Source organism: Lampris incognitus, chromosome 5 (assembly GCF_029633865.1).
Source record: "Lampris incognitus isolate fLamInc1 chromosome 5, fLamInc1.hap2, whole genome shotgun sequence".
NCBI classification, from domain to species: Eukaryota; Metazoa; Chordata; class Actinopteri; order Lampriformes; family Lampridae; genus Lampris; species Lampris incognitus.
The window spans coordinates 11653637-11677038 of NC_079215.1; the positions used below are offsets into that span (position 1 = coordinate 11653637).

The 23402-nt window shown below is 47.2% G+C and overlaps 1 protein-coding gene across 1 annotated transcript in view; it reads right to left on the minus strand.

Annotated features, from left to right (window-relative positions):
* Window positions 1-23402, minus strand: part of fat1a (FAT atypical cadherin 1a) — a 109816-nt gene that overhangs the window by 79481 nt on the left and 6933 nt on the right. Inside the window, exon 3 of the mRNA XM_056279995.1 lies at window positions 1266-1580. Coding sequence (XP_056135970.1) covers window positions 1266-1580 — 315 coding nt within the window. The remainder of the gene's footprint in view (window positions 1-1265; window positions 1581-23402) is intronic.

Sequence of the window (23402 nt, forward strand, 5' to 3'; positions counted from 1 at the left end):
ATCTAAAATTTTAATCCAACAAAACAGCAAAACTGTCTAACCTCGTCCTCGATGCACGATGCTTCACTTTGCAGCCATTACCAGGATATTTTCCTGCTCCCGCAGCTGAAACACAGGCTGCTCCGGCAGGCTCTGAAAGAGCCCTATGAAATATTAACCGGCAATCCATTTTCGGAGGACGCCATGTGAACGCACCAGCGCTGGGATTGGAGGGGAGCGCTGTAGGCCAGGGCCGCCGCCATCCCACGCACGAGATATGTCTTCACACTGCAGCGCCTTTGAAAACGTAAAGGTCTGTATGATAACTCAGAACCGACCCGCAGTCGCAAAAGGTCATTTTAATAGCGTCCCCGGTTCTTTGTGTATCTGGAGCCCGCTCTTGGCCTTTAAACTAGATCACGCCTTCGGCTGGGGAAAAAAATAAATCGAAATCACATGGAGCGTCTCGTACTGTGATTTATGATTTCCCTGTTTTGACCACCGATCAGTCGGCATGTGATGAACCGAATACAGTTCACAAACGAACACGACGGGCGATATTTGTGGCGCACGATGATTTCTGATAAGCCCTTGTCATTAATATTTAAACGTCTGAATTTTAGATAACCGTCCACGTGAAAAGAGGCCTGGCTTTCAAAACTCAGAATGCATGGAGGAATTTTTCTGAAGCAGTACATCGTCCTGACTTCAGGTTACCTGCCATGACCAGCATGGTTCGGTTTCTTGAACTGTAAAGAAAGTATTAAAAATATACTTTCCCCCACACCAAATAATGCCCCCCCCCTTCCTTTTCCCTCCCAGTTGTATCCAGCCAATTACCCCACTCTTCTGAGCCGTCCCGGTCGCTGTTCCACCCCCTCCGCCGACCCAGGGAGGGCTGCAGACTACCACAAGCCTCCTCCGATACATGTGGAGTCGCCAGCCGTTTCTTTTCACCTGACAGTGAGGAGGAGTTTCGCCAGGGGGACGCAGCGCGTGGGAGATCACGCTATTCCCCCCAGTTGCCCCTCCCACCGAGCGGAGGAGGCGCTATTGCAGCGACCAGGACACATACCCACACCCGGCTTCCCACCTGTGGACACGGCTGATTGTGTCTGTAGGGACGCCCGACCGAGCCGGTGGGGGTAACACGGGGATTCGAACTGCAGACCCCCGTGTTGGTAGGCAACCGAATAGACCGCTACGCTACCCGGACACCCACACCAGCTAACGTGAGGCACAACTCATATCAGCATTAGGCTCCATCCCAGTAACATGCAGCTCACCTGTCCTGGCGTTGATGGCGAAGAAACCCTGGGGGTTACCGCTGGTGATCTTGTAGGTCAGCTTGTCACTGGCTTTGGCGTCCGGGTCAATGGCCTCTATCTGGATGATCGACACGTCTTTCGGGGAGTTCTCCAACACCGAGGGGTAGTAGACAGGCTCGGAGGTTTGCGGCGCGTTGTCGTTGACATCCTGCACCTCGATGTACACCTCCACGAAGGACGAGAGCGGCACAACGCCCCGATCCATGGCGTAGACTGTCAGCCAGTAGTGGGGCGTGGTCTCGTGGTCCAGGAGTTCTTGTGTTCGAATGACGCCTAGGAGACGAGACAAACGAGAGACAACATCCTTCAGTGTGTATATTATCGGGACACGTGTCACCTGACATGTCTAGGACTTCCTGCTGGCTCAATAATGCCCCTTTCTCATTGGCCAAAACACCCGCTAACTTCCGCCGGCTGCTAGCGGGTTTTTTGGCCAATGTGAAAGGGGTATAAGTGATATTTTTAAAACCGATTCCGTAAGGTTAAGAGGCCTGAACTTCCTCTCATTGTAGCTTTTATGGGTTAATGAAGACGTGTGGAGAGAAACACGTCAAGGCGGCGTGTTCCCGCCACCCCTCGAGTCTTTTGTTGTCCTTTTTTTGCAGGTTGCCATTTGCCCTGCGGGAGTTACAGCTTCCAGCTGAGCAAATATTACAGTTTTCCGAGACCTGACAGATCAATATATGTGACATCTACTGGCTCCTAAACACAGATACTACACTGAACAATACACCACGTTTTGGACACATACAAGTTAATTAAGTCTGGACAAAAGAAGACAGAAAAAAACCCCAAGGTTTTTCTTTTAAGTGTCATAAAAGATGATGAGCAACAGTGTTGTGCCTAATGTACAGTAGCACAATGGATGGATGGGTGGATGGATGGATGGATGGATGGATGGATGGATGGATGGATGGATGGATGGATGGATGGGTGAATGGATGGGTGAATGGATGGGTGAATGGATGGATGGATGGATCATGGATAGAGAGATGGTTCTTAGCCCTCTGAAAACCCATTTGTCTTCCTGTTTGACTAGTCATTATTTAAACAGCTGCCACTTGTTGAGGTGCTTCCTTTTTTCACCAGACAACAAAAAAAATAGTGCAGCTGTCCATCACACCTGTTTTGTTTTTTTTCTCGCCCCTTTTCTCCCCCAATTGTATCCGGCTAATTACCCCCACTCTTCCGAGCTGTCCCGGTCGCCGCCCCACCCCCTCTGCCGATCCGGGGAGGGCTACAGACTACCGCACGCCTCCTCCGACACATGCGGAGTCGCCAAGCCGCTTCTTTTCACCTGACAGTGAGGAGTTTCGCCAGGGGGACGTAGCGCGTGGGAGGATCACGCTGCCCCCCCCCCGACCAACCAGAGGAGGCGCTAGTGCAGTGACCAGGACACATACCCACATCCGGCTTCCCACCCGCAGACACGGCCAATTGCGTGTCCGTAGGGACGCCCAGCCGAGGCGGAGGCAATACGGGGATTCGAACCAACGACCCCCACACCTGTGTTTTTAATGATCGGTGCTCGTTATCATGTGCAGGCTCCCTTGATCATTCCAAGTGAAGAGCCTCAAAATACAGTTTAGAGTTAAGTTCCCCGGAGGCAATCTGCTCTGGTGCTTTTCACACCCAACGAACGGCGCCCACCGGGAGCTCAGGGTTAATTTCCACTTCACAGCCCTACTTCACTGCACCCCTGAAAATACACGAGACAAACATTTTCTTAGGTCTGCACTCACTTATTCTGTGATGTTTTTCATCCAAAACTGCATATTTGCTGTGCTATTGACATATTGATCACAGAGCACAACCGCTCCTTTGAGATGCACCGGGGGGGGGGGGTGTTTTTACTATGGATGTTTGTGTGTGTGTACAGTTGGGGGGGGGGCACTCGAGTCAGGCGGTCGGATAAACCGCCTGTTTGTGTGCGTTATCGATGCATTACAAATTAGATGCTCACGATTAGATATTCAATTACTCGGCACGTCTAGATTCCTAAAAAACTAGAAGCAAATCCAAGTAGTACCGTCACCCACCACTTCTAGAAAATACAACAAATAATTACACAGGAAACAACGGATCCCGTTTCTGCCGCGATACGCCTGACCACCACATGACTGTGGTTTTTCCGAATACCATCTGTAATCGGAGAAATCCCGATAATCCACGCACCGATCAAAAACCCATCATCCGCCCTTTGCTTATGTGAAGAAAGAGGCTACTTTAAAACTCTGCTTCGATGGAGCAGCACATGGACTGTGGATGGTTTTCGGGTAAAAAAAAAGTTAGACATCTGGTTGACTTCTCTGACCGGACCCGAAGAGATGGTTGGAATACCAATGTGTAGGAAATCTGTAGTGTTTGGCTGCAGAGCAGTGAATAAAAATGTACGTCCCTCCACAAAGAACGCTTGTATTCACACGCTCGTCGTAGCTGTACGGGGAACATATGTGAACATACCCTCTGTCATAAGCACTCCGAGACAGTACACACACACACACACACACACACACACACACACACACACACACACACACACACAACAGATGCATTAGAGACCTTCACTAAAACCAACCACTGGATAGGCCCTTCAGAGATATTTCCTGATCAACATTCACTCGGATTAACTATCAATAACTAACTGATGTTTGTGGGATCTGACTACACTTGTAAGCGGACAACTCTCGGGAAATTGCCGTTGCAATTTTATTAAGTTTAAAATGAGCTTAATTGCATATTGACGTCACCACTGATGTGTGGAGGGATAAAGGACTCGCCTGGCCCAGAGCTGCAGCCACATGGAGTCAGGTAAACGGCAGATGGCAAACCGTAGGTCATTACTGTGGCTGAGAGCAGGACGGCAAAATCAGATGACAACACCGGCAAACCGTGCCAACAATGGCAACGGCAGACAGCACCGCCGTCCAAAGCTGCAGTATGTTAACTTGTTGCCGTCCTTCGCCACAGACTTTACAACCGGACGTTGCGTAGCACATCACGAGACCGAAAAGATGGCGGATTTGGAAAATGTAATTCCATATGGACTGACAGAATTACTGTATATACTTAAATAAAACAAACACATTTGTACAATTTTTTTTCCTGCATATATCACCATAGCAACCCATGCTGTTCTTCCGTCACGTGGTTTGTGTTTTTCCCGTTCCGTTTTGCCAGCTGCCGTTTACCGTCTCCCATGTGAATGCAGCATAAGGTAGCTAGTGTCACAATGCTAAACTCCTAGCATGCAAACAAACAGGCCTAGCCACTTGGTCACCTCTACGAATGGCAACCCGGGGTTGCCAACTCCCATGCTTCTGGCATATGACACACACTTCCACCTTCATCGCCGCACTCTTACGCTGCCCAAACAGTTCCCATGCCCAAACTCTGGGGCAGCAACAGATGACCAAGCGAACGTATTATATTCAAAGTCTTTCTGCTATAGTAATGATTAAACCAAGAGAACGACTTTGACTCTAGAGATAGCCAGGTATTCGAGAACTGGGTGTTTCCATGGAGGTGCATCTTCAATTATTCTCTGATTGGCGCACAACGCTTGTCTTGGTGTTGATTGGACAGCTGCTCAAGTTCACAGCCAGGAGTCTAGAGGGCGTTCAAGCAAGCCAAACCACACCCCCAACTCACCTGGGACGAACCAGGCCAAATCATGGATCAATTAATTAACAAACCCAGGGTGTTAGAACTATATGATATTTGTTTTGAATAAATGCTCTGTGAGTTGCAAAGTAAGTTTAAGCTAGCTTAAGCTACGTAAGCAGCTAACGTTAGCTGTCTAACGTTAAGTGCATGGCAGAGAGAAGAATGAAAGTGTAAACTACTAATAAGACGGGGCTAACGTGTCTTATTAGTAGTTTACAAAAGCAACGCTTAACAGTTGCATTCGGTTTTTCTATGCAACTAGTTAGCTAGCTACTATGTATATTTTCAAGATTTATCAACTCTGTAATTCCAGATGAGCTTATTGAGATATTTTAAGAAGGCGAAACAGAGAAGGAGACAAGGGACCAGCATTAGAAAACAGTGCAGAGGAAGACAGGGACAGAGGCAGATCCGGCTTCCCACCCGCAGACACGGCCAAGTGTCAGGAGTGAATCTTGACTGTAGCCGTTTACTGTTCAGGCCATTCAGTATAATTTGTTCTGATACTTAGGTGTGACCAATGGGGGGGGGTCTTACCAACAAACATTTGTCAGTTAATTATGCAAGCACATCGCTAATAAAGGTTACAGAATTAACGATACATGTTCTATGCTTGCAAAATTCTGGGTGTAGGCTGCATTTTTTTGTGCAAAAAGTTAAATAAATAAACATCCATTCATTGATTTTCAGCCACTTCTCCGGGGTCGGGTCGCGGTGGCAGTTGCCAGGCCAGATTGGACAGGAAGTTAAAACCAGTTCTGGTTATTTTATTGTGCTTAGTCGCAATACAGAGATAACTTTTTTTATATGCTGCAATCTAGTTTTATGATCAGTTTGAAAACAACGTGAATTGCTGATTAGCCACTCCCTGACGATAATAACAGATGGGTGTGGTTCATTTTTCAAATGAAATGAGCTGTGACAGAGCCAAAGTTTGCCGAAGGGCCAGATAAGTATGAGTCTACAGCGTCACACAGCAGTAAGGCTACTTCCTGCAGGTTCCAGCAGACTGCTAAACAACCTCTTTCTGCTGTTGCTTAACAAAAGCCTTTGTTCAATCACTGTAACTCAATGAACTGCTCTGCAGGACTGTAACTGAGAGCCGAACCTTTCGCCTTCGGGAATGAAAACCTCTCTCCGAAAAAAAAGATGAACTCGAAGGATCTGTCACCGAAATCTCACTTGCGAGGTGGTTCTAACTCCTCTCTAACTTTTATTTTGAGTTCTTCTGTTTTCTGTCTGAAATCTTCTTGCCATTACTCATCGTTACAGGTCTCCTAAGTAAGCTTGAGGCATGTAATAAGGAAGAGCAGTCAGGCACGGGGAAACACATAGCAAGCTATTCAAAGTTTCCTTGAGGCAAAGGTCTCAGGGCAGAAGTACTTTTGGCCAATATACCTTCGATGTAACACGATTCATTTTACAGGATGAAACGGACTACCGCACCCTGCTGATAAAGGTTGCGAAAAACAGAGTTAACTATAAAACAAGCTGTGGCATAACAAGATAAAGACACAAAATCATGAAGTCATTAAAATGTTCATGAATAACAAAAATACCACATCAACTTGCTGCTCCCGCAGTCCTCTTCTGTGGCTAAAGATGACAGCTCAGAAAAAAAAAAAAGGAAAAAACCGAGACTGCTTCTGTAGGAAGCGTTACTGGGAAATCACAAATGTGACATAAATAAGAGATGTGAGAGATAATCTGACTGCCAGCATCCTGAGCAGGAACGCTGCGGAAAAGAGGGAATAGGTGACCGTCTAAAAAGAAAGAGAAGGGGATCGGGGAAAGGGACATTAACATAAAAGGAAGAATAAATGAATGCATCAGGGGAAAATGATGAGGGAGATAGGGATGAGCAGAGGAGGCAGAATGAGAAATGGGAAGACGGAGGATCGGAAGTGCGGTCATGTGTGCACGTTCCCAAAAATGTGCAAGAATAAGTGGTAATAAGGCAAAGCACTAGAGAAAAGCAGAGGCAAAGGGTAAAATATGAGACCTAGTTTGTGCCCCTGCCAAGGAAATGACCATGCTTGAGCGCTCATCCGCTTGACTGGCAGACGCCGACAAAGCAGAACAATTTCAACTCTCACGAGTGTCGCGCTTTCGGATACCGGCGACTGGCATTATATCTATCAGTGACGAGGAAATGACTTAATATTTTGCACATTACCACTCGCCATAGACAGACGATGAGCCAACGGCCCTCTGGAAATGGCGAGGAGCTCGTCGCCCCCACGACTGTGCCTTTTTCGATCCGATGCCAAGTTGTACACGGGTTTTTTTTTTTCTGTTCTTTGACGGTTAATTCGGATTCAGCGATTCGAAAGAGGCTAAAAAAAAACAACAAACAAACCGTTACGACTTCAAATCTGTAAAACGGTAAGCAAATTTAAAAGGAAATACACCACATTTGTCCCTTCGGCTGGATCGGTCCTTACGGGCATAGATGGTGAATGATGAATCTTAACTATTACAATACCACACCCTTTTTAACACACCTAGGCCACTTACCAAAGCAGCTGTAAAATCTGCCCGGGGGCCAAGAAAAAAGCAGACTGTGCAACAAGCCCTGCCAGATTTGCATGCCTTTTCTTTTTCCTCGCTCCGCTCCTTTCTTTGCCCCCCGGCTTTGTTCTCCAAAGCTGCTCCGCGGAGTGACGGAGCAGAAGAGCCTTCACACGGCTAATCGAATTCTTCACCCTCCAGAATCGTAGGTATTTTGGACGCGCATTTAATCAACAAGCAACCTTTTTCTTTCTCTGCGACAATCTCCTCCCCGGTCAGAGTAAGAGAGGGGAGCGTTTATTTCAGCCGTCTTCTCTCGAGAACACGACGCATCGATAAAAATCTTTTATTTAGCAGCCAAATTAACGTTTCAGGGTTCGTGTTCCTCGGATGATTACTCGGGGCCTCCGCCAGCGTGTCAGTAAACATATAACTCTAGCCGATGTTGGGACTTTTTCAGGTAAATTTCAAAAGTGAAGCACTGATAGATTTCTGTACTGGCCGGGCCTTCGGGCTTAGGTCAGTGAGTAGAAATGGACATCTATCTTCTCTTTTTCTGTTTTTGTTTTTTTTTAGTGCACATTTTTGCAGACTAGACTCAACTAAAGGGAGCAGGAAAGAAGGCCGGTTGCTGGACCCTTTAGGATGTGTATCATGGGTGTTGGTTGTGCTTGGGGAAAATACCAGTAAAGACAGTAGAAGAGGTGCAATAATGTGCACTGCCATAAATGTGTCTTACCATTTCTACCAGAGGTGGGATGAACAATAGTATATGCTGCAATAGCCCAGGTGGGAATTGCATGTGCAGCAACTGGCAGGTGCAACTCTGTTTGTGTGTACATCTGCACAATTTTTTTTTTGTTGTTATTTGGGATTTGCAACTAATCCTGTTGATCTCAAAACACACGGGAACAGCGGAGGGGAGGAATGAGCGATGGGTGTGTGAACCTTTTTCGTTCCATGACTTTGTTTCACTTCACCGCGTGTCTCCAAGAATCTCCATACCGACAAACCGCGAGAATCCAGTACAGCGGAGCGCCTCCTCCTCCAATGGCATGAACCCAACAACGTGAGATTCCCGTTGGCAAACCCCCCCCCCCCAATAATCAGTCTGTCTTTAACCCTGGACTGTATGATGATGATCAGTGTGATTTTCGGGGTGTCAATTCCGAAAGAAAAGGAAACTGGAAACCGGGTGGGGGGGGTGGGGGGGGTGACAAAGACAGAACAAACTATGCCTCTCTCGGATCCCTCTACCCACTGTCATTCTGGCAATTGTGCAATCGCTTCAAAACAAAATGGATGAACTACAAGCCACAGTGCACTTCCAACATGACCACAGACATGTCTGTATTATGGCTGTTGGCTGACCGACAGAGACACTGACAGTGACTTAACCATTGATGGTTTTGGTGCGCCCATCCGCCTGAACCACGACTCGGGGGGGGTGACGGGTCAAACGCAGGGCAGGGGACAGACCATTTTAAGGGAGCGACTATGCACTCAGGACACTGAACTGTTACCCGTGTCACTACGCCCCCCAGTACCTGCCCCGAGAGTTTCCCCAACTCTTCGATTCAGTGGCGTATAGCCACCCAAGGGCTAACGAGGCGAACGCAACGGACGCCATCGAACAGGTGATCCAAAGGCTACAGTCGCTTTCTCCTTAGTCCCCTGATTCCAGGGAACTTCAACCACTGTACCTTGAAAAAGACCCTGCGCAATTTCCGTCACTATGTCACCTGCCCCACGCGCCATAATAAGATCCTGGATTTATGTTATGATTTGAACATGGTGGGATGGATTTTAGACTTTTTAACCCTGAGGGTAAAAGTCAATGGCTGCCTCTCTGAAGTACTGGTGTCCTACTGGATCTCCACAGGGGTGTGTCCTGTCGCCCCTGTACAAAAACTACCGCAGTAGCCAGTATGAAAACAAACTCATTGTGAAGTTTGCTGGTGATTCTGTTATTGTCAGCTGCCTGGCGGAGGAAGAGTCAGGCCATGGTCCAGTTGTTGATGATTTTGTAGCTTAGTGTGAAGCCGCCTTTTTACAGTTTAATTTAACCAAAACCGAGGACAAGTCCATCGGTTTTAGATGAAAACCCCTGGCTCCTATACAAACCCCATCAAGGACCAGGTGGTGGAGCACGTCGAGACATGCAAGTACTTAGGAACTGTCATTGATAGTAAAATGCCGACATCGTATGTACGGAGGGTCAACAATGCTTGCTTTGTTTGAGGAAACTGAGGTCTTTCATTGGTGATAAATCACTAAGGACCATGTTTTACAAGTCTTTTATTCAGTCAGTACTGTGTTATTCCATGATCTGTTGGTTTGGAAACCCAAGCAGCAAAAACACTCTTCGACGCATTATGAATCACTGCAGCGAGATTATAGGAGTCGGACAGCTCGGTCTGCCAGAATTATTCAAGAGATGAGCCCTGCAGAAAGCCCACGCACCACGCTCAGCGTTGCAGACTCGCTCCTCCGGTAAACGTTTCGCGGCACCGGTGATTAAAACCAACAGACACAAGCACTCATTTGTTCCAACAGCTATTAATTAGACCGTTACAGAAACAGGCCCTCGTACTTTACTATAGTACCGCTTTACCGTAGAGCACTTACTCTAGACTAGAACCCACTGTGACGTGAGTATGGTTACGTCTGGTTACGTCTGGTTTTCAACTTGTGTATTGTTCTTGTGTTACTGCCGTGTTGCTCTTGGCCAGCACGAGAATTGCCCTCTGGAATCATAATTAAACTCTAATTTGAACTCCATCATTTGCCGACCGGAAACCAGGTAAATATCTCACCAGCCAACCCTTCCACTAACTCAGCACTTGCTGGAGTCTGATATACCAGCAGCCAGTTATTTTGTTTCTTCTTCTTTTAACTAAATTTTTACATTTATTTCTAGTTTTGCCCCCTTATCCCACCCGATTAACCCACTGGCATATGGCTCGAACTCTTGTCGAATAACTCCCCTGGCTCACGTTTCCACAGGAAGGAGATGGCCGTAACACCAGCTTCCTTCAAACGCGTGTCGGCTGCGCTCGCTATTTTACACGCTGAAGCCTCGCATGGATCGCATTACCTTCAGGCTGCGAAGGAGATGTAGGGAGAACGCTTTCGGTTGCTCGGCTGCAGACGCCCGGATGGGCCAGAGGGGTCGCCGGAGAACGTAGAGTCCTCGAACACTACACCGATCTACACCCACTATCCCTCGGGTAAGGGTGGCCTCATGAAGGCCTTACCCTGTGGACGCTCTGGCCGTGACCGGTTACCAGCAGCCAGTCGTTTAACATAAGCCCATGTTAACTAATCTGTTATGAGGGGCAACTAGCTCAGACAAGGCAGACGTCTACCACCGGGGGACATCAGGGTGTGTTAACAGCAAAAAAAATAAAAATAAAAATCACACCGTGTGTGCGCCCGTGTCTTTGACCGGACAACACCGGACCCCACGTTGGGAGTCCCAGTGCAGCATGCATGTAGAGAGATTACAATCTGCTTCTCGATACTGCGTCTCACCCTTCAGGACTGCAACTCGATGCCGCATGTCACATTTAACGACTGGAGATTGCTGGGGGTGATGGATCACAAGACACCCCCCCACCCCCCCGAGATGCTTCCTGATGAATCCGAGCCTCGTAATGCACCGGGGAGAAATACCGTAAAGGTGCCAATCAACTTGCTGGCCACCGGAGTAGGAGAAGGAACGCCACGCTGCAGCGCGTAACGAAAACAACGCGGGAGAACAGGCGACTTCCCGGCACCGCTGCCGCAGCTTGTGTTGTCGTTCGTGTCGCCCAAAAACGAAGAGGATTCGTTTATAGCCTTTTTCTTCTTCTTCAAAGTCAATGATTTTCATGAGTGTGAAGGACTTCCAGATTTAACCTCCCCCCGGAGAGCTCATTGGCTGTGGACTGTTATGGACAAGAAAGCCCGCCAGGTTTGATTTTGTCCCCCCCCCCTTTCTCCCCAGTTGTACTTGGCCAATTACCCCGCTCTTCCGAGCTGCCCCCGGTCACTGCGCCACCCCCTCTACGATCCGGGGAGGGCTGCAGACTACCACATGCCTCCTCTGATACACGTGGAGTCGCCAGCCGCTTCTTTTCACCTGACAGTGAGGAGTTTCGCCAGGGGGACGTAGCGCGTGGGAGGATCATGCTATTCCTCCCAGTTCCCCCCACCCCCCGAATAGGTGCCCCGACCGGCCAGAGGAGGTGCTGGGGCAGCAACGAGGACCCATACCCACATCCGGCTTCCCACCCGCAGACACAGCCAAGGGATGCCCCACCAAACCGGAGGGGATTCGAACTGGCGATCCCCGTGTTGGTAGGCAACGGAATAGACCGCTACGCTACCTGGACGCCCCCGATTTTGTCGTCTCAGAGGCTGTTAAGACTGCTAAAAGTGCGTCGCTCAGGGCGTCGCACTACACGACCGTCTGTCACAGGAGCGAGCGCTCTGTCACCCATCTGAAAACTGTTACAATCATACAAATGAAGGTTAGGACTTAGAGGTCTTTGGGAAAGCCACCTCGTGTGTGTCAAACCTGGCTTTATCAATCAACAACCAATCAGTCAAAGGTCTTGGTGGGGAAAAACAGACACACTCGTACTCCTCGAGAGCACAGCTGGTTGTGGCGAAGATCAGTTTGATCGAGACACAGGCATTTATTTTGATTTCATGTCAATTCGAGGAGTTTTGCATGAAATTCAGAAGCCGCTTTAATTCAACTAAAGTGGATCGGCAAACGGTGGCGCAGTGGTTAGCACGGCTGCCTCACAGCAAGAAGGTCCTGGGTTCGAGCCCCGGGGGTAGTTCAACCTTGGGGGTCGTCCTGGGTCGTCCTCTGTGTGGAGTTTGCATGTTCTCCCCATGTCTGCATGGGTTTCCTCCGGGCGCTCCGGTTTCCTCCCACAGCCCAAAGACATGTAGGTCAGGTGACTCGGCCGTACTAAATTGTCCCTAGGTATGAATGTTTGTGTGTGTGTTTGTGTGTGTGTGTGGGCCCTGTGTGATGGCCTGGCGGCCTGTCCAGGGTGTTTCCCCACCTGACGCCCAGTGACTGCTGGGATAGGCTCCAGCATCCCCGCGACCCTGACAGCAGGATAAGCGGTTCGGATAATGGATGGATCTGCAAACTCTTATCTAAAACGTGCATTTTCACAGAGTTCTTACACTCATGAAGTTTTTTTTTCCAAATATGAAGACAAAGGCTAAGTGGTTATGATTATCAGTCATTAAATGGCATTTCATCTCATTGCAAGAAAGACGGGTTAACTGTGATATATGCAGTTACCGTCCAGAACTCGATAAATATTATATCATTGTACAAAATCGTGTCCATATCGCTCAAGGCTAGCCGTTATTTTAATCCTCAAGAGCTACAACTTCTGTAGTAGTACCACGGCACGGACACGTTTGGCGAGGGCATCCCTAAAGTTGCCTATCAAAACAAATGAGAGAACAAACTAGATAGGCCTATATGCGTTTCCCAAAGAAGAGAGCTTAACAAAATCCATCTCGAGTCCCCGTGGCGCTTGTCTCATGGCAGGGTGACTACTTCTGAATTAAGCAACAGTGCTGCAGAAATTCAAACCGTAACTCAAAAGGCAACGTGCATGAAACCCGACATGAATGAGAGGGGAAAAAAACGGTATAGAATAGACTCCGCTGGAAATGGAGGTCCGTAGAGACCGCACTACAATTAATTCACTGCAGAGGAGCCCATCAGAGACCAAATGTGTTTCTTATTAGAGGCAGAACTTCAGCCTACGCCAGCGGTCCCCCTGGTCTGCTCTGCACTTGATAAGTCAGAACTCGCTTTGAACCTCCGCTAAATCAGTTCACCCCCTACCCCACATTCCTCAGCCTTCTTAGGCCTCTTGCTCACAGGCTCGCATAAACTTTCTCAGCGCTTCCTCCCTCCACTTTCCACTGCCCCGGCAAAATGCTTCGAATTCCACAATCGCATTGTATCGCCGAGCGTATTAGAAAGAGAGTCCTGAGCTGAGGTCCCCGTCCCCCCCCCCCCCAAGAAACCCAATATAACAGCGTCCCAGAGTTCCCAGACATCTTTGGACAAGGGTAATGCTGCAAATAGACTTGGCTTATTCGTGCTAATGAATGCCTGGAACTGCTTTACGGATTGCATTAGTTGCGTTTGTACTGACCCACAGTGTGTTGCCCTACTGCCCCCAGGCATTATTTTTGTTGTGTATTATAGATGTTGCTGTAGATTATGATAAATGAACACATAATAAACACACTGCTGTTCATTTTATTCTAAAATGATGAGATGAAGGGATTCTCGGTCAAAGGCAACATGTCAGCTGAAGGCCCTTGTGTTCTAGTGAAGTCCACCGTTAAGCATCTTTCTTCGGTATTTACGTTAGGCAGAAATGATCCACGGTGGCCGAGCTTTCATGCCGAGGTAGTTTATTTTTCTCTCTCTCAAAACTGCCCCTTTCTCGCCATCTTTGAGGGCTCACATCTGAGTTTTGACGAATCGAAGATGCCGCCAGACTCATACGGAGGTCATAAACTTGTGGCGACTGTTTTGTTTAAAAATGTTTTTAGCAGAGTCATAATACAGTGGAATAGGTGTGGGGGGGGGGTCATCAAGCAGACATACAATGACGCGGTATCATGCAAAAATTTTTTTTTAAAACGCCCATCTTATCTCTTTCGATATCTTGGGACAAACAATTATGCCCCGCTGAGCCTGCAATCTAGCTCCACACCCACTTCCATGCCATGCATCGCGGGGCGTTGTGTAGGCTATCTTCACAACAGAAAAACGACTCTTCGCCGGCCACCTCTAGGGAGGAACGGTGCCGCGGACAAACTGAAGCGTTTCGCCGCCTTAACAATAGAGGAGCGCGGTGACTCACGGCGTTATTAGCCTAATCTTACTGCCTTAAAAGGGAGATAAGAAATCTGGAGAGTTGCTTACATGAACTGTGTTATCAAATCATGAGGGACTGACATTTTTATGTATTCCAGATGCGCCTTGCTTTCTGAACATGTCTTCTCTGCGCCTCACATAAGTATATCGACATTTACCGCAAGTGAGAGAGCGAGGGAAACGGTACAAAAATACCAGCGAAAGGGTGTAATACAATTAGTGCATGCCTGATGGCATTTCCCCTCTTTTTTCAATTTAGCCCCTTGATTCCGGTTGAGAAAACTTATTGGCACTTACCCGATTGTCACCGGGAGCGGTGTAATTTCAAAGGCCTTTCTTTGAATAGGCCTCGGAGCAAGGCCACTCGGTTTCATATCAAATTACTCTTTTAGGAGTAGTTTCCTCCTGGCTCCACTGCGCTTGCTCCTCTTAACAACAAAGCCGGGGGTGGGGTGGGGTGGGGGGGGGGGGACATATGGTCTGGCTTCCCTGTTGTCAACATTTTCCTCAGTATTTCGTTTTACTCACCCCCCCCCCGACCCCCCTTCACACATGTTTATGGACACAGATCACACCATATCCACGTGATCTCGGAGGGTTTTCGTTGAAACATCATGGTCAGCAGATGGGTAAGCCCCTGTGAAGTGTAGGTCTCCTCTGCGTTCTCCAGCACTGGTCTTGTATCGTATAATGCAAAAAAAACAAACAAACCACCAAGACGTTGTGTGTCTTAACGGGTTTCAATACAGCGGGGAGTTGAGATTAATGCGCGGCCGAGATGACAGCAGATGGTAATTTTGTACGATACGGGCCTGGTAGGGGTGATGGGACACACTACCGTATTACATATATCACAGGAGTAACATGAAAAGATGAGAGCTGAATTTCTGCTTGAAAATATCAATGAATAACAACATAGAAACCATGTTGCTCTGGAATATTCTCTGTGGGAATACGTCGGGATTTGTGGTAGGTCTCAACTGTCAAATCTGCCCCGGGGACACTTGAATACGGCCGCGTGGCCGCAGAGAATGAGCTTTGTGCAAGTCCACGTTCTGATGCGGTTCTCAAGGAGCACAGTGGATTGGAAAATCAATCAAAAGGAGCACCTATCTTCACCTCTTGCAGCGTGATTCAAAAGTGGTGGTCTCCGACATCCAACTGCAACAAGAATTGTTTGCACCGTTCTGTTCTGATGCTCAGTCATGTTTGCTTTGAAAGCTAATGCATCAACCAATGCACTGGCCTGCCGTGCAACCGGCGCAATGCAACCAAAATGCTAAACTTCGGCGCATCATGTGACCTCTCTCAGGGCAGAAAATCTCATCTTGGTTTTGACGGTGATAAAAAAAAACAAAAAAAAACATCAGATAACACAAACTCATTCAAAAGGTCCGGGTTCCCCTTGTGATTTTAAATGCAGCGCTGGGAAGCCCATTACTGTGCGTTCATACCTAGCGCCTCACTGTGTTCACTGTGCACCGGGGCTCTACAGTGTGAGTATTTGGCTCGCATTTGCCCCCTAAAAACATAGGTATTTATGAACTGGAAAAATAATTTACGAGCACAGTGTGCAAGTAAAGATTACAACCTACTGTAACCGCCCCCCCGCTACTTGCTGTTCACAAACTACAAGTCCCACATTCCACAACCGGCAATGCACCAATCACAGCAGAGTCTTCTGTGACGATGCAGCAGCAGGTGTCGAGCAAGAGAGAGGTAAACAACACTGGAAACAAGACTAGGTCAAAACCTAGCATGAAGCAGGGTATGAAACATAAAAGGGCTTTTAATTTGAAATGACGGGTACAGGACGTGGCGTCACAAGGCCGACCAATGGTGTAACTTCATCACTCAGTCAGTCAGGGGCAGATATGTTTAAAAAGTATTGCAGTATCGTTTGGTTTTACATATATATATATATAATCCAGTTAGTGAAGTAAATTCTCTATAAGACAGTATAAGCCTGTTTCATGCTATAAGCAATCATCAGCTCATTTACTTGACTAACTGGATTCTTTTGCTCCTTATTTGTTGAGCCCTATCCCTTCTGTTGAGTGTTTCTTTTAACAAAGTTTTTGACCTTTTTTCCTTTTTTTTTGTTTTTCTGTTAATTAGGTGTAGCTAAGACCATGTGAATTTGAAGCCCTATTTGATGGCCAGGGAGGATTTATTATGTACCCATCATATTTATGCCCAGAGCTGATACTTAACAAGTATCCCAGCCTGTGCAATTTTTCACAAACACCTAAAAGGGGAGTAAGATTTGAATAAAGGAATATAACTGCCAGAATTAATCCCCCCCCCACACGTGAAGAAATATTAGTATGTTTTTATATGCTTTACAATTCCCCGTAGGTCTTCAAACAACTCTTAAATAGTTTTTAGAGTAATTTAGCACATATCTGTGATTCATTTAATTGAATTTAGTTTGCATATTTCACTTATAACTACAACCACACTTTGTCGCACCGAAGCAGGCAAGTAAGGAACAGCGTTCATAATGCAAGTCAACCCTAAATACCCCCAAGAGGAGCAATTATGAGACGCTTGCTAAAAAAGAATTTAAAAAAAAAAAATGGAGCAAACCTGATTTTTTTTTTTTTCCCCCAGCAGTTTCTGAATAAAACTGATTTTCGGGTCCCTCTCTGCAGTTTGCATTGCTTGCATACAGAATGCAATAAAATAACACTCTATGTGGCGTTTCCCACTTTAGACGCAAGCCCGAGTTACCTCGGTCATGCCGGTGCCCAGAAGATCCCCAAGTAATTCCAGCAACATTCCCGTTTCCCCTCCCTAGTGTCACAGCGGCATGACAAGAATTAACACGCAGTGAAGTAGGCCATCTGCACAAGGCCATCTTACAGGGTTTTTTTTTTAAGACTTAATGGGCTGAGAGAACAAACTTTTAACTCGGGGAAAGTGTGCTTTTCATTTAGCACCCTACAATCAACTCCGGCCAACTGCACATTCCTTCTCCCATCTCCACGGCAACAGCACCCAACCAAAGACTATTTGCAGTCATGTGCCACTTTGCAGTCACACTTCTTTCTCAGGCTTACAGATAATGATTAAAAAGTCGGGGGGCGGGGGGGGCGCGCTATGGGTTCGAGTGCTCAGCTTTTATCAATCTGGACTCGCGCCAAGAGACAGGACCATCAACTGGGCTTAATACCCAACCTGGACCTCTTATCCCCAATATAAGAGGCGGCTAAACCTCCAAACCCAGACCGGTCAACGCATACCTGTGTTATCTATCATCGCTAGGGGTCAACTTCATTCAATGGGAAGGCACCGGGGGGGGTGGGGGTGGGGGGGGTGGAGGAGGAGGAGGGCGGCGTGAGGGTTGGAAAATGCACATGCTGGCAGAACGTTGTCATTTATGCATCAAACTTGTGCTCACAAAGACCTCTTTCACGGCCGGGACCGCTAAACAGCTCCAAGTGAAAGGGCAGCGCATGCATTATGCCGTCAGAAAGGGCAGCGCACACATTATCTAACGAGCATCTGTGTTCCCTCCCAAACGAACACGCGCCACACCGGCACCGCTGGGCACAAGACAAACACTTCCACCCTGGACACCTGTGTGACGTTTGCCTTTTCTGACCCTGTTTTATGGATCACAGATATTGGAAGTGAAAGGTATCAGTATGAGATATCAGCTCTGTCGTACCGTTCCCTTGCACATAGGGTATGAAAAAAATATGAATTTAAATATTCCTACCCACAATGGCATCTATTTAACTCAAATTTAAATGATCCAGGAAAGAATTGTAAACATTATAATTTCAAAGTTTCTAAAATTTCATACATACAAGATACATAAAACTCACAATTTGACTCGTCACGGCTGTGGATATTTACTACATATACCCGTCCACCCGTCCATCATCCAAGCCGCTCATCCCGGTTGGGGGGGCGGGATTTACACGTCCCGATATCTCAGATTCACGTCTGAGTAGTAAGACCTCCTTTCGTGTCCGTTTTGAAGCGCTAAACCAGGCCGCATTTGAACAGCTCTTGTTGGCAGAGTGAAGTGGACGTTGGCTCAAGTGGGCGCCGGTAGGTGAGGATTCACATGTTGGTATCAGGGAGTTGACCCTTATCACATCATGTGACGAGCCACGTGACGCTCCCGAGGTCAGTCGACTGGAACAGTGGCGAATAAAGTGGTACTTGACAAGAGACAGTGTGCCCTCTTTTCTACATTTCTTTCTTTTGGGGGGGGGGTATTTTCCCCCCTTTTTCTCCCCAATTGTACCTGGGCCAATCACCATGCTCTCTGAGCCAGTCATTGCTCCACCCCCTCCGCCAATCCGGGGGGGGGGCTGCAGTATCTACCACGTCGCCAGCCGCTTCTTTTCACCGGACAGTGAGGAGTTTCACCAGGGGGACATAGCGCACGGCGGGATCACGCTATTCCCCCCCGAACAGGCGCCCCAACCGACCAGAGGGGGCACTAGTGCAGCGACCAGGACACATACCCACATCCAGCTTCCTACCTGCAGACACGGCCAATTGTGTCTGTAGGGACGCCCGACCAAGCCGGAGGACTCACACGTTTTCTTTTTGTCACTGTGCCAAAAACATAGCGAACCGCGACTGCTGCGTACCGTTACACTTACACCCTTATTGCCCAGCTAGAAAAAAAAACAAGTTGTGAGGTCACATCAGTAGTTCACTAAGCTTACAAACACAGCAGGAGAAACTCAAAATCAGCTACGAGTGTCCTCGGTCACTTGCTCCTTGCAGGTATCCTGAAAGCTGATCAGTATTCAGCATCAGCAAGCGTGCAAGGTACCTTCATCCTCGCTTCACTTTCTGTCCGGCAAAACCCAGAGCGAACATCACCGCTCCCTCACAATACCCCTTAGACTCCGCAGCAACTGCTGGCACTGATCTATGGCTGCTGCAACAGTTGTCTGGAACGACGCCGCTTAACTGTATTTTTCATGCCGATTAAAGAGTCGTTCTCTCATATTCAAAGCAAAACGTGATATATCGGAGCCCCGAAAGCCCAGATTCGAAACCTGAGCGTGTCTCGCTGTTCCTGTCATCGCGTATCTCTAGCAAATGACTGGTGTCAATCACGAGTCAAACTGTGTCGTTTTAAATGACGCCGTGCCCGCTGTGACACGAGACGACTAAAACTGAATCATCCACGCCAATTTAGTCCACTTCCCTGGGTCTTCCAGCTCTCCGGAAACAACTCTTTCAGATACATGCAAGAACTGGAAAATCAGCCTGCTTGTAATAAAGGGGGTCCGGCGCTTGGAAGGGGCCGGGTTTAAAATAAGATGGCAGCGAGCCAGCGGTCAAAGAGCTGTTAATAACAGAGAGGCTGTTTTGGCCCAACAGTTACCATGGACTCCTTCTCGAAGGCTGGTACAAAGGAAGCACATCTTGGGGACAACAAATGGATTTTTGTGAAATGAGAGACCGTGGGGCAGAATACAGCAAACAACAATCTCGAGAAAGAGCGGGTGGGGGGGGGGGGGTGAAATTAATGACTACCAGAAACCCTCACGTGCAACTAACAAAGCACTGCCTTTGTAGGTGTCACATCTTCACATGAAGGAAGCAAATGATTCAGCAGCTTTATTTCCACCAGAATTGTCATGCGGGCGTCCGGGTGGCGTGGCGGTCTATTCCGTTGCCTATCAACACGGGGTCGCCGGTTCGAAATCCCGCGTTACCTCCGGCTTGGTCGGGCGTCCCTACAGACACAATTGGCCGTGTCAGCGGGTGGGGAAGCCGGATGTGGGTGTGTGTCCTGGTCGCTGCACTAGCGCCTCCTCTGGTCGGTCAGGGCGCCTGTTCGGGGGGGGGGGTAGCGTGACCCTCCCCCGCGCTACATCCTCCCTGTGAAACTCCTCACCGTCAGGTGAAACGAAGCGGCTGGAGACTCCACATGTATCGGAGGAGGCGTGTGGTAGTCTGCAGCCCTCCCCGGATCCGCAGAGGGGGTGGAGCAGAGACCGGGACAGCTCAGAAAAGTGGAGTAATTGGCCGGATACAATTGGGGAGGGGGAAAAAAAAACTTTGCATGAACAACATTGACGAAAACATAGCTAGCGGGTCCCCTCGTTTGAGTCCTTCACCTGCTACGTGCCATGCATTTCTTTGTATAGCCTACATCAGTGCAGTAAGCGTTACATGCTACCACCGGCAAGAATGTTAAGGGTCCTCATTAGACCAATTAGACCAACGGTGACGCCCGAGCACGTACAAAGGACAGCATTAGACTGATCTCATTCCACTCACAACCCCCCCGGGACCCTTTTCTGTGATGTGTTGGCCTAGGTTACAGGTAACTTAATGCACCTTTGCCTACACCCTGAGGCAACTTTCTTCTTTTTTTTTTGCAAAGGCAACAGATAGACCATAAGATAAGGCAGTTTTCCAAATCCTTACTGAAGAAGTTTCACTTTCTTAGTTGGCTAGTAATTTCTTGCAAATAAAAACACAAATATGTGTACTGGTACCACACTATCCATCCCCACTTTGTCAACATTATCTCCTAACAGCCGATACTGTATGCCGATACCGTATATAATCCAAATTCATTTCCAAAAACTGAATCTGTGTGAAAAGTCTATGGGGGGAAATCATCTCATGTCAGCAAATTTCTGCAGAGCTATAACTGTGTTAAGGATTTCATTCAAAAGTATGAATAATAATAATAAAAAAAATGCTAAAAAAAAATGAAAAAGAGAAAAATGCAGTGAAATAACACAAATTAAGCACAAGTATTTTTTTTCCCTTAAGTCTCTTAAGGTCCTGGTAATCAGTTGGTTGAGAGACATTTGAGCTCGTTATGGTAATGTGTACCATGTCATTCATATTACCACACCTCTTTAAACTGGACAAATAAACATACAGTAACTCAGCGCTGACAGGGCTCCAGGGTCGCACATATGACCACAAATCTGTAAAGTGCGACTAAACGCCAGTGTACCTGATACTTAGCAGGTCTGCGTGTAGCTTTATTTTATTGTCGCATTCTGCAATGACGTCCTACTGCATCCTACTCTGCCTCTGATTGGCTCTCCCCCGATATTCTTACCCTAACCAACTCACTGCTCATGCCGAAACCTAACCAATCTACCCAACGAAGTCAACAACCACTAGCCAATCAAAGGCAGAGTAGGGCGGGCCTCCGCGGAATGCGGGTGGGGAAAAATAAGAGACTGTGCTACTTCTCAAGCGACATCACAACCTTAAAACATACCAGTAATTCAAAATGAAAAGAACTATTGATTATGTTTTTCGTCAAGAAAAATGCTGCGGTGCCCGTTACACCCGTCCCCCGGCCCTGAAAGGCCCCGCCCAGACCTGACATTATCGGCATTTTTTAAGTTTACTTTTTTTCAAACAATTGAAGTCATCGCAATTTCTTGTTGAGTGCGCTGTGACGTAAAGAAAAACTTAAAAGGCATAATATCGTGGCACCAAAAGGCGCGGTGAAACGTTTTGGGTGCACCTACATTCTGTGCTGGGGTACCTAAATGAAAAAGTTAGGCCCACCAATGCAACCACGGTAAAAACTTCGTCTGGAGCCCTGGGTTACATGGGTCTGGGTACTTGATAGAGGTGGGGATCACCAGAGGTCCCATGATACGATATCATCACGATACTTAAGTCCCGATACGACAATATCGCGACATTTTGCCAGTTCTCGCTCAGTTTGCGCGTATTTGCGTCGAAAGAAAGAAAAAGTAACAATAGAAATAAGGGACGAAATAAACTCCACACCACCATCTAGTGGACTGAAAAAAGCAATCGCTAATAAGAGATCGATACTTGGTGTCCGTGTTTCGATATCATAACGAAACGCTAAATATCGCGATACTACGCTGTATTGACCCCCCCCCCACCCCCAGTAGTTGATCCGCTCGAGTTTCCAAGGGACTGAATTTCATAAATTCAAATATTTCTAATTAATATAAGTGTGCATTTGTTTTATTGTGTCAGTTCCCTTTAGAGGTTTGCTTTCATGACTCTATGCTTTTAGTGTAATACTCATATGCAAGCCTAACTAGTGTTCTCAAAAGCATTTAATTTCCATACAAACAGATGACGGTAGAGTCAGTTCTCCAGAAATCACTGATTGCACAAACTATCTCACCCTGTAATCTGCAGGGTCCATTAGTACACGGTGTTAATAGCGACGGTAAAACTTACGGCAAGTGGTTTGTGGTTACTGAAAGTTAACATGTAAATTGTTTTTTTTTTTCCTGAATCTTTTTAAATATATATTTCTTCAGATCTCTTAAAGCTCGGTGTCCTCTACCGTGTACTGAAAGCCAGGCACATAATCGGCTACCTTAGCAGGCAATGCTTTCTGCACAAATAACCTATTTATCACTTATACGGCTTTACTTTTCACAACTCATTTTATCTAATATCTAGAAAGAACACAAACAGCCAAAGCAACAGTGAGTTGTGTTGCAGTCCAATGGGACAGCAGAACAATGCGTGTTAACAGATAGGGTGGGTGCTGATTAGGGGCCTGTATTTTAGGTCCGCATATGGCCTAAAACATCACACACAAACACATGCACAAACACGGGATTATTGGTATCAAGTTAACCAGGAACAGACTTGTGCCGTCTTCCCACTCCAAAAAACAAATCCGGCAGATGAAGGTGTGTGCGGCCTCGGGCATTTTTCCATTTACCACTTTTTTATTTGTTTTATTTTTTTTTTCAACCCCGCTTTAGTACACTTTGGTTAAGATTCACAGCGTGCAGCTGCACGAATGTTAAGACCACAGAATATATAGCGGGGCGTTCACCCATGCTCCAGCTTCCCTTTCAGCAACATTACTGAATATATCTATCTATCTATCTATCTATATATATATATATATATGTTCACTCCACACCTCCACAACTCCAATCGACCATATCGTGAAATCACAAGGCGGGGAAATTACAACCTTTGATGTCTAGATATATTCTTCCAATTTGATCCACAAGGACGGGACCCCCAAAACC